At 46.0% G+C, this 12670-nt stretch overlaps 1 protein-coding gene across 1 annotated transcript in view; it reads left to right on the top strand.

The window, feature by feature from the left end:
- The window catches only part of BCL2L12 (BCL2 like 12), a 77530-nt gene that overhangs the window by 24615 nt on the left and 40245 nt on the right, over positions 1-12670 (top strand). Inside the window, exons 2-3 of the mRNA XM_077457168.1 lie at positions 8246-8429; positions 9814-10448. Of these exons, the coding sequence (XP_077313294.1) occupies positions 8257-8429; positions 9814-10448 (808 nt within the window). The 5' untranslated portion in view covers positions 8246-8256. The remainder of the gene's footprint in view (positions 1-8245; positions 8430-9813; positions 10449-12670) is intronic.

Raw genomic sequence — 12670 nt, 5'->3', positions numbered from 1 at the left:
ACCCCAGCATGCCCCAAGTGTTGGTCCTGTCCCTTGCCACAAATATTTTGGTCACTGGTGGTCAAATTCCTCCACAACTGCATGGGTTCCCCCCTGACTCTGTGCCCCCATCAGTGCCTACTTGACCTCCTCTCCACTTCTGACAACAAGAGTCTTTCTTTGCTCCTGGCCAGAATGCAGATAGCCAAGACCTGGATCAAAGATTCGCTCCCAACTATTCAGGAGTGGATAAGGGCTATCGATGTCACCCTACAACACAGGAGCTGCTCAAATAAGTACAACAAAATATGGGACAGGTCACAGGTGGCTTGAGGATGTATCTATGTGTCCTGCTGAGGAGTGACCCACCTCCAACATCTGAAACTTCCTCCATGGTATTATGTGTCCACTAGTCCTTGGGTTCCGTAATCCTCTGTCCGCCTCTGACCACGCTATATCAAGATGCAACTCAACCCAACACAAGTGTAAACTTAAGCCGCGTACACACGTAGCGGTATGTCCGACGTACTTAGTCTGGCGGACTTCCCGCCAGACTGTCCATAGGACTTTCCGAACTGGCTACTTGCCCACACACGGCACTTTTTGAGCGGACTAATACGGCGTACTAAGTCCGCCGTACTATCCGCCCTACTTTTGAAATGAACGGACTCGCCCACACACGCGGAGGAAAGTCCGCTCATTTTTCGAGCGCGTCTCCAGGTAGGCGGGGCCCGCGAAGGAGACGTCGCTGGCCCCGCCGCCTGGTATAGACTTAAAGGGGAACCCCAACGCCGAAAAAAATTGGCGTGGGGTCCCCCCCAAGTCCACAACAGACCCTTGTCCGAGCACGCTACCCGGCCGGCCAGGAAGGGGGGGGTGAGCGAGCGCCCCCCCACCTCTGAGCCGTACCAGGCCGCGTGCCCTCAACATGGGGGGTGCCTTGGTGAAGGGGGGGGGCGCGCTGCCCCCCCACCCCAAAGCACCTTGTCCCCATGTTGATGAGGACAAGGGCCTCTTCCCGACAACCCTGGCCGTTGGTTGTCGGGGTCTGCGGGCGGGGGGCTTATCGGAATCCGGGAGCCCCCTTTAATAACCCATGTGACATAAACCCATGTGACACCGCCTCTTGTCCATATATAAGTGGCAGCGCAGCGCGTCCCTGGCATTGCGGCCGGGGAGATCGTCGAGTCAACATCTCCTGGAGAAGAAGAAGAAGAAGAACGGAAGGCGGCGGCGGCGGCAACAGAAGACCGGGCCGCCGCCTGTAAAAGAGCTATAAGAAGGCGCGGTGGCCCGGCAGAAGAACCGAAGAGGGGGACAAGACCCCCGAAGTCGGAAGAAGAGGCCGGCGGCGAGGAAGAAAGCCGGACTCCTCCGCTAGCAAAAGAGCTACAAGAAGATAGCGGAGGAGTCCGGCGAGAAGACCCCCGAAGACGGAAGACCCCCGGAGCTGTGCAATAAAGTATTTTATCTCGTGTGTTGTGTTTTTTTTTGTACTTTTATTTTACAGGTGAATGGGTAGGGGTACATTGTACCCCATACTCATTCACATAGGGTGGGGGGGCCGGTATCCGGGGGCCCCCTTATTAAAGGGGGCTCCCGGATTCCGATAAGCCCCCCGCCCGCAGACCCCGACAACCAACAGGCAGGGTTGTCGGGAAGAGGCCCTTGTCCTCATCAACATGGGGACAAGGTGCTTTGGGGTGGGGGGGCCCCGCGGCCCCCCCTTCCCCAAGGCACCCCCCATGTTGAGGGCACGCGGCCTGGTACGGCCTACCAGGCGGTGGGGCCAGCGACATCTCCCTCGCGGGCCCCGCCTACCTGGAGACCCGCTTGAAATGAGCGGACTTTTCTCGGGGCGGGAAAAGTCTGCTAATTTCAAAAGTACGGCGGACTGGCATACACACGGCCGGATTGTCCGCCAAAATGCGAGTCCGGCGGAAAGATTGGTGTGCAACACGGCATTCTAAGTCCGCCGTACTTTCGGGTCAAAAAAGTATGCCGGAGGCTACACACGGGGGGATTGTTTGGCGGACTTGAGTTTGCCGGACTTTTCCACCGGATTGTTTGATCGTGTGTACGCGGCATTAGAACCAGAATTAGAATCAGAACCTGACTGCCAAAAATGTTTTTCCTAGCAAAAAAAGCGCTAAGGAGAGCATTATGGTAATTGCTAAAAAATAGCTCCTGTGACAATATGGTCAGGTTAAATTCCCTTGTGAGGGAAAGCGATGTCACAGGAAAACTTTTTATTGGCTTCGCAATCTAAGTTCATATCTCGGTTTAATCTTTATAGCAGTTTGGCACGGAATCTTTTATAGCAGTTTCGCCTGCACTGGTGCTATAGACCATATGATCTTACTGTTGTAAAATAGTGGAGGTGTGATTGGGAGTTTTGTAACTGGCTCCAAAGTGAAATCCCCTTTGTGTAATATGATGACGTCATCATTTTGTCTTGTGATGCTGCTTTTTCTTATGTGAAGCAGAGCCTTATGCACTATATTCCTGTCTATCGGTGAAATTCCGATGACCTCTGCATATACATCTACAGTAATTGTCCAGTGCCGAGGAGCCCAGTTCTCAATGGTTTTTAGGGTGCTGTTCCTTATCCAGCATTATGGATCATTGGGCATCTTTAGGCCTCATACACTCTGGGCCCTGATACATGGAGCCCTGGTGTTCAGGTGCAGTTGGAAGGTACAGACACACCGTCCAGCCACCATTGCTGGCAGCCTGTAAAATTCTATGAGTGGCTGACTGCAGCTGTGGCTGTACGGTGCACCCGGTAGTTTAGGGCAGTATGCATCCAGGGAAAAAATGCCCAAAATGCAGACTACTTATGTTCCTTGCTTATGTCCCATAGTGCATACTGTTGACTTTTTTTTTTTTTTTTATCGTACTTACCTAGGTGGATGCAGCTGCGGTCCCCCTCCAGCTCTAAGCCTGAGAACCGAGTGATCACACACCGCTGATTGCTCAGAGCTCCAGTAAAGCAGAGAGCCAGTGACTGTCAGTCTGGCTCTCTGTCCCCCCCTGTCCCCCGAAGCAATGGGCGGTGAAGGGGGTGGGAGCAAATGCAGCTACTGCTCAGGTATTCTAATGTGGCCATCAGAATAGCCACTGCTGGAGATTCCTGCATTTGTGTTCTATAGCATGGATAAGAGAATCTGTTAGGCCCCTTTCACACTGGCGATCCGATCAGGTCCACCTGTCAGTTTTTCAGGTGAACCTAATAAGATGGTCCATGTATTCCTGTGGACCGGTGTTTTCCTCCCAGGGTGCAGCCGCAGGGCAGGACTTAGGGTGGTGGGGGCCCCTGGGCTTGAGTCGCTTTCGGGCCCTACCTTCTATACATTACCGTATTTATCGCGTATAACACGCACCCCAAATTTAGGAGGGAATTTTCAGCCTTGCCCCAGTGTCATTTGCAGCCTTGTCATTGCAGTCTTGAAGATTAAAAATGGCGTTTTGGGGGCCTCTCGGCGGCTCCAGGGTCCATCTCGCAGTCCTGAGCAGAGCTGAGAGTAGCCGAGTGTACTCGGCTTGGCTCACAGTCACACCCAATGCTTGTGTTATGTCCATCATAGGGCAGGACTGGGCGTGATTGTGAGTGGAGCCGAGCCGAGTACACTCAGCTATGCATCTCTGTGGGGCCCGCGGGGCCCCCTATTGGGCGAGGCCCATGGGCTTGAGCCCAGTCAAGCCCAATGGTAAGTCCAGCCCTGGGTGCAGGAAATACATTTTGCTCACTTTCCCCCCCATCAACACAAACCATGTCGAGGCAAGAATCGCTCCTGTCGGGCCGTTGTCTTCTCCCGGAAGGAGAAGACTGTGATTATTGCTAGCGACTGTAGCAACTCCTAGCGATTATCGCAGATAAAACCTGGCATGCTGGTTGATCAATCAACTTGGAACATTCAGCCTTGCCCATACATGGTTCGAATCTTGGCCGGTTGGAACCGTGTATGGCCTGCGTTGGTTTATGTTCGCTCAGCCCGATAATTGATGTGCGTATACCCGGCTTAGCTTTAGCTAGCTTTGTAAATGCTTGCATATTTGGCCGTGAATGTCACTCTGTGCATCTGTTACTATAAAATACAAAGGTGTTACGTTAATATTATGCAAACTTTTATCTCCAACGGTTTCGCCACAACAAGGAAGTATTTTCTAGGGCAAATATGCAAAATGTATTTGCTGTCATCATGAAGTTACACCCTGTGCCGTAAATATATTCATTCCAAGTGCAAAGATTTATCTGCATGAGTCATACTGTACCAGGGATATCCTAGATGATCATTGATCTGTGTGTCTCCTCCACCTGTGTAATAAGGGAATTTTGTAGGCTCAGCCAGTCTCTGGTGTCACTTCTAGGCATTATGCCATAATAGAAACATGGATTGTGCAAATAGATGCATCCTAAAAGAGTGAGAATTAATTACTGTTTATAAATGTCACTAATAATCCAGTTTTGCCTGTTAAAGCTGAACTCCAGGATTAAAACAAGAAACACCCTTGCGGTAGGGCTCCCCCGCATAGGGTTAAATGCTAGTTAAGTCTAGGGGTAAAAAAATAACGTGTAATGCTGGGTTGTGGACATGCCCCTGCTGTACTTACTGTCCTCTCATACAGGGCTATTGGTCCTCCATTGTATGTGATGATGCCACAGTGCCTTAGAAAAGACGTTTCAGCAGGCCAATCGCACAGCATGGAAGATGCCTGCAAGAGTGAGGAATAAGGAAAATATAAATGGCATCCCATTCATCTACCTCTAGACTTAACAAGCAGCGTGGGGGGAACCCAATTCAGAAAAACAGGAGGTGCCACTCCAGGCTCCTTCATAGATCTCACCCAGGGTCTGTGGCTGGAAAAAGCCCGTCCCTGCTTGGTACACTAAATCCAGTAAGAAAAATGTCCCAAGTGCCGCACACCAGCATGCCTGACGGTCACTAAGTAAAACCTGCCTCGGCCCAGTTCTGTCTAGGCCACACCCACAGCATGTTTTGCCCCACCCATGGTTAAGCCTCCTGCATTCGGAAGCAGGGTCTGAATAGAGAGGGGCTGAGGCAGCTTAACTGCAGCGTTTGGGACAGTCCTCCTTTTTTTTAATAGAAACGTTTTTATCGCAAAAGGAAATAAACAGTACGTACATAAAAGGAAAATAAATGAGCAAAAAAAAAGAAGAAAATAAACATTTAGGCCCCTTTCACACAAGCGGACTGTTCAGGTCAGTTTTTTTACAGTTCTATGGAGTAACAGATGTCAGTGCTGAAATGTCCTCTGCCATCCGATCTGCTGAATCAAGATGGATGGAAACCCTATTTTCCATCCGTCTGGCAGATCGGATCGGATCCCCGTAGAGTGACAGGTCTGGCCCTACACAGTGAGCAGAGACGGACCTGTCATCCACTGGCTCAGCGGGTATCACTGGATCAATCCCCGCTGAGAAAGCGGCGTCCGTACATGGACAGCCCCGTGTGAAAAGGGGCCTAAAAGAAGTATGGGATTTTTTATTTTATTTTTTTTCATCCCATATTTATACTAGCATACTGTCCCCTGCCACCTCTTCACTGAGAACTGAGCCACCGAACACCGTTGATGGCTCGGTTCTCTCCCCGAGCGGAGAACTGCATCCTGACAGTCAGCATCTCTCCTGCTCTGCTCCTCCACGCTCATTGGAGCACTGAGCTGTGGAGGGGTGGGAATCTGCCCATCTCAGCGGCTCGCTGAGAGGCTGAGACTGCCATCAGTCCAGGCAGCTGGTGGATCCAGACTTCTGAAGTTGGGATGATGCAGTGCCTGGACAGATCCTCATAACGTCACCATTGTCACAGGAGTGCAAAACGAATTTCATTCCCATGACCCATAGGAGAAGCCCAGCCGAATGAGCCCAGGCTGGACTTTTCCTTTTTAAGGCACAATTTTCAGTTCAGTGCAATGTAGGCAATATATCTCGAATCATACTGTAATAGATAGTATAATAGATCAAGAGAAACAAATACGTGTACATTGGGCCTAGTCCCCTATCTGGCTTGGCAAGGAACTGACATTATAAATTGTTCTGGGGGGGGGGGGGGGACATGCTAATGTCGGCCAACATTCATTTAGCTTAGGAAGAGAACCTCAGGATTGTCAGGAACTTCTATTTTTACCCAGGCTCCCCATATCTTTTCAATCTTTCATTTTTATTTTTTTGGCTCATATACGTATGGCAAATTCCTCTTAGATATAGTGGAAGCAGTGCAGGGGGCTTAATATTTTCGTAATTGTAATTTTGCAAAATCTCTCCTAGATAGCCTCCTGTGCATATAAATGGCTGTGCACTGCTGTCCTTGGGTATATGGCGGCAAGTACAGCCTAAAGATGTATGTAAAAATACAAAGGTTATGATGGTAGACAGAGCATTTTGGGATGGGAGGGATTATTGCGGTGCCAGTCAATCAAAACAATAACCAAATGTTTGTAAAGAAAAAATATAGAATTTTTTTTATTACAACGTGATAACCATATTTTAAGGTACAATAAGACTTAAAACAAAATGAAATAGTTAAAATACAGTATGGGAAGCACACATATTATAAATGAAGTAGGGCCGAAGATGGTGGCAGCCTTGAAGGTGCTGTATAGTCAAATCATCCAAACATGTTTCACCATTACAATGGCTTCTTCAGGGGAACTAGAACTTGACTGATAAAAAAGGCTATAAGAAAAAATATAAGACAGAATATTAGTGAATTTGGGTTAAGTGCTGCATGGCTATTATATAGAAAAAACAATCAGGTGGAATTGATTAAAAAAACTGACTCATCCCAAATTTTTTCTCATCTCCCAATTAGGTGGTATATCAATATCATATCAAATAGGTGCATACATACCCCAGACCTCGCCCTCAACGTGAGATGAGCGGAACAACCCCCCTAGGTGGAAGGCACCTCAACCTAAGGACCACTTTGTTGTGACTGTAGGGAGCAAGGAAGGCAACTAATAGCCCTAAAACTATTAGGTTTTTTTTTTATTTATCTCCCACCTAATTGGGAGATGAGAAAAAATTTGGGATGAGTCAGTTTTTTTAATCAATTCCACCTGATTGTTTTTTCTATATAATAGCCATGCAGCACTTAACCCAAATTCACTAATATTCTGTCTTATATTTTTTCTTATAGCCTTTTTTATCAGTCAAGTTCTAGTTCCCCTGAAGAAGCCATTGTAATGGTGAAACATGTTTGGATGAAGTGCTGCATGGCTATTATATAGAAAAAACAATCAGGTGGAATTGATTAAAAAAACTGACTCATCCCAAATTTTTTCTCATCTCCCAATTAGGTGGGAGATAAATAAAAAAAAAAACTAATAGTTTTAGGGCTATTAGTTGCCTTCCTTGCTCCCTACAGTCACAACAAAGTGGTCCTTAGGTTGAGGTGCCTTCCACCTAGGGGGGTTGTTCCGCTCATCTCACGTTGAGGGCGAGGTCTGGGGTATGTATGCACCTATTTGATATGATATTGATATACCACCTAATTGGGAGATGAGAAAAAATTTGGGATGAGTCAGTTTTTTAATCAATTCCACCTGATTGTTTTTTCTATATAATAACCATGCAGCACTTAACCCAAATTCACTAATATTCTGTCTGTTTTTTCTTTTTGCCTTTTTTTTTTTTTATCGGTCAAGTTCTAGTTCCCCTGAAGAAGCCATTGTAATGGTGAAACATGTTGGGATGATTTGACTATACAGCACCTTCAAGGCTGCCACCATCTTCGGACCTACTTCATTTATAATATGTGTGCTTCCCATACTGTATTTTAACTATTTCATTTTGTTTTGTGTCTTATTTTACCTTTTAAAATATGGTTATCACGTTGTAATAAAAAAAAAATTCTATATATTTTCTTTACAAACATTTGGTTATTGTTTTGTTTGACTGGCACCACAATAATCCCTCCTATCCCAAAATATTCTGTCTACCAATTTAATCTTGGGATGAGGTGCCTTATTTAAATACAGGACCCTTGTGCCACAATTTTCCATTTTCCTTAACATAGGTTATGGTGGCACCGCCATTTACCCAAGTACAGCAGCACACCTTCATTCAATTCATTGGGATGATGCTCGCTGCACCTGGATGGGGAAAAGATGCCAACATTTATATTGAACAGGCTGAGCCGGCCATGTACAAGGACACTAACATAGGAGCAATTTGACAGTCCATTTGTAAGTAAGACATTATTATTGTGTCAGTCATTTAAATCTGTTTGTTTCTATATTTTAGTGCATTAATGTATGATGGATACAAGTGGCAAACCTGCAGATGATGATGGCAGCCTGATTAAGGTGAAGGAGGAAACAAAGCGTGTTTTGGAAGCCTTTTTAAAACGATCTCTCAGTCAAGATGAGGCGAAACACCTAGGACATGTGGGCGGCGTATACCACGATCCTAAGAAATACTCGCACAGGTAAGCCTATTACTGGATCTTGTTCACACAGAAACTAAACAGGTTGTGATCCCAAATGTGCAAACATTTTACACCCTCAAGCGGGGCAATGAGGCGAGAGGATTTTCAGTTGTGTAAGTATTGTGCTTATAGTTATAGCATGCATTTTAGAACAATCTATACATTTGCTTTTCAATTAGAAAGTTAAAAAAAACTGTTATTGTGGGCCACATTGCTTGCAGAGCACCTTGGCAACCCCAAAGCCTGGGGGTGGGGGGTGTATTCTAATGGGTAAATACCAAATTCAGCAATGGAAGTTAAGCTTTCCCCCACCTGCTTCCTATGCTTCACTGTGTCATTTGAAGGGCAGTTTCAATGACCGGTAGGTGATGCATTAGGTAGGTGGAGGTGAGTCTGAGCATCATTTCATTTCCATAAAGTGATTGTAAACCTCAGACATGAAATATGAACAAAACCGATCCTTCTATAGTGTGTACTTTTCTCAATTAAAAGCATTAAGTGTCATTTCTATCTGCTGCTTCGTTCCTCTGCAATCAGCACAAGTCACTTCTGACAAGTTTTCCTGACACCAAGAGAAAAATGGTGACAGGGGAGAGATCTCCAGCTGATTGACAGCCTCAGCTCTCTTCCTGTGTGCTGTATGGAGGGGTGTGTGCTTGCAGATCTCTCCTCACTGAGCTCTGCAGATTACAAATCCAGCTTTCTGCCCCCTTTTTCTGAACTCTCAGAGAAGCTTTATCAATTCTGGACAGATGTACAGAAGGTAAGACTCTCTCAGCGGGGGGGGGGGGGGGGGGGGCGCATCAACAATTTAAAGAAACTATTAGATAAGCACTTGAACGACCACAACATACAAACACATAGATTGGACTTGAAGGACTTGTGTCTTTTTTTTTTTTTTCGATCTCCTCTACTATAAAGATAAACAGGTACAACTTATGTAGGAGGATTTATTTAATCTCTGTGTATCACATGAAGCCAGTCACTTTACTGGAAAGAAAATCGCTCCATTCCCCCGTCATCACAGTCAGTGGTGATGGAGGAAACCCCTCCCCCGGAGCCATTCTCCCAGAGGAAAAGTTGTCCCTGCTAAGAGAACACAGTGATTATTGCTGGCAGCTATGATAGCCACTAGCAATAATCGCATGAAAAATCTCACAGGCTGGTTGTGCCCAAGTTGATCGATCAACTTGGGTACATTCAGCCTGCCCCTGCATGAATCGAATCTTGCCCAGTGTCTTGCTGAACCAACTGATATTTGAACTATCTATGGCCGGCTTAAGTTGAGGCCATAGGAAAAATAAATAGGTGACACTTGGTCATTTTATGTTCCTTATTATTTTACTGAACCACTGAAAAGAAGTGTTTTTGCTTTCCTGATTAGACCAAATCAGGAGGAAATAAAAGATGGCATTACAAAAAGAGGCAAAAAAGCTGAACCCAGAAGAACAAAAGTGTCTGGAAAGGATAAAGATGAAGGGAGTCACAGCCCGACATTTAATGAGGAGCACTCTCACAACAGTAGTGGGAAGTGGAATGACCTTCTTGAGGAGATCAGTCGGGTGGAAGAGACCAAGCATGGCTTCACAACCAACTTTAAGAAACTCTTAGGAAAGCACAGTCAAAATAAGGAGAAAGCAACTACTCCAAAGGAGAAGAATGGAAGCTTGCATAGCAAATCCAGAGGATCTATTGAATCTGTACTAGAAGACCACGGGAAAAATGTAGCTAAGGGGGATTCATTGAAACGCCCGAAATCGCCTAATCCTTTGCTTGCCTGTACGGTGGCGGCATCCACAATCTCTCTTCCTGATGAAGACCAAAAACAAAATGACATTGAATCTCACGAGAAGCAAGGGACTCAAAAAAAACTTGGTCGACCTTTCTCTTTTAAGAAATTGAGGTTTAAGAAAAAGATAAAAGATGAAAGCTCAATGGCAGATGCAACACCAGTGCGTCCTAACTTCTTACCGGTGACGCCTTACTCCCAGTCAGAAAGCGATCCTGATCACAAAACTGGTATGATTATATATTTATATATATTTTTTTAGTTGGCACATGACTGTTATTTCCATTATTATATGGCTTCCCTATTCTACTATATTGCAGTAGTCAAAAAAGAGGAAAATACAAAAAAAATGTAAGACCAGAATTAATGCAGTGACCTCCTCTTGTAATTGGTCAGTTGCTATTCATAAAATCTTCTGGAGTTTCACTCCAGGACACTCTTTCAGACAATGGCTGTGCAATGCAGAGGATGTCACATTTAGGGCACGTTCACACTGGGTTGGGGGGGGGGGGGTGTTGGTGAAGTGGTGCAATTTTTAGCGGCACTTTACAGATGATTTAGCAGCGCTTTTAACCCCCTGTTGATGGCCAATGAATGGGGTTAATGGTGCCTTTGCAGGTGCTTGGGCGGCGCTGCCCATTGATTTCAGTGGGCAGGGGTGCTTTAGGAGCAGTGTATACACCTGTGTGTCTGTATACACAGAGCTCCTAAAGCACTCCAAAGATGCTGCTTGCAGGACTTTTTTTTTTTTTTTTTTAACGTTAAAGCACTCAGACTTTCACACTGGAGTGACGGGAGAGGCGCGATGCAGGCGTTATTTTTAGCGCTAAAACGCCTGCAAAGCTCCCTGATGTGAAAGTAGCCTTAAAGTGGGGGTTCCTGCTTAAAAAAAAAAGTAAAGTCAGCAGCTACAAATACTGCAGCTGCTGACTTTTAATAATCAGACACTTACCTGTCCCAGGGTCCAGTGATGCGGGGGATCGAAGCCTCGCTCGTCCCCCCCCCCCCCCACTCAGTGGCGTGTTTACTGTGGGCACCTGCCTGTGGCTTTTACTGGCCGCGCAATCATCTAGGACTGGTCACGTGTCCCAGATGATTGCCAAGAGGGTGGGGGGAGAGGCGATCTCCCTTCTTCACCAAAGGTAGTGACGTCAGGAGATCAAGCACTGAAGGAGGCAAACTATGAGGGACCCCCTAGCAACAGGCACGTAGAGCTGAGTAAAAAATGTAAATGTTTTTATTTTTTTGGGATGGAACTCCACTTTTAAAGGACAAGTTCACCTTTCGGAGCATGTTGCGTCATGCCCCCCCTTCCTTTCAGAGCATGTCGTTCCCCCCCCCCCCCCTACCAAAAAATGTAAAAGTCAACCTATAAACACTGTAGCTGCTGATTGACTTTTAATATTAGGATGCTTACCTGTCCAAGGATCCCGCAATGTCAGCACCAAAGCTGATTTTTCGGCTCTTGGGTGCTGCGCCGCTATACCTTGTAAGGGGAACCGGTAGCCGCATAGTAAGTCTATGAGTGACTCCCTTTCCTGGCATTTCACAACCGTTGTCGGCTGTGTCCTGCTGTCTTCCGCTGCTGGAGACTGGACTGGAGTGGCTTAAAAAAAAAGGTATGTATAGTGATTTCTTCTTTATAGGGCTGGATAAGTTAGTCTTAGATTGTGGGTGCCTGTAGATTTACAGATTTTAGTTTTAGGGTGAACTTCTACCACCCATCCCTAAACACTTACCTGACTCTTCTCTCTCTGTTCCAGCTACAGCACTGAACCTCTCACTTCCTGGTCTCACAGGAAACACTGAAAGCGATGGAAGCCATAGGCTCCTGCTGTTGTCAGTCAATTTCCTGTGAGGAGGTTACAGAGGGCGTGGCTAACTGGCACTGTATTGGTCTATCGACACACACAGCCTGGGTCAGCAGCGCGCACACTCATGGGTGCCCTTATAGCACCCGGCTTACTAAGGAGGCACCCGGAGGAAGGCGCAGCAGACAGTGCCAGTGGGGTACTGTCAGAGGAGGTAAGGGAGCGCCCTGTGCAATATCATTGCACAAAGCAGATAAGTATAACCGCTTTATTCATTTTAGAAAAATAATTAACTTTAATATCACTTTAACCTGTAGGCCAGCCATGTAAAATGATTTACCCATAGGTCCTTACTTTTAGAAAATAAAATGTGATAATTTTACACTTTGGGCAATTAACACTCCAAAATTCACTTAAAGTGGTAGTAAACTTTTGGAAAAAAATAAATAAAAATCCCCCTGCAAGGTAATGAGATAATGTGCTAGTATGCAGCTTTATTATAATCTTACCTGTAGGTAAAATCACAAAGTGGCGTTTCATACCGCTTTAAATCGTCATTACTTAAGGGGAAAAAAAAACCTACTTCCTATTTCTTCCTCTTTCACAGCATCCTATCTACTAGTATAATGATGTAAAATATG

Source organism: Lithobates pipiens, unplaced genomic scaffold, assembly GCF_037356315.1.
Source record: "Lithobates pipiens isolate NorthernLeopardFrog02 unplaced genomic scaffold, aLitPip1_a1.2 Scaffold_27, whole genome shotgun sequence".
NCBI classification, from domain to species: domain Eukaryota; kingdom Metazoa; phylum Chordata; class Amphibia; order Anura; family Ranidae; genus Lithobates; species Lithobates pipiens.
This window is presented reverse-complemented; position numbering and strand designations above follow the sequence as displayed.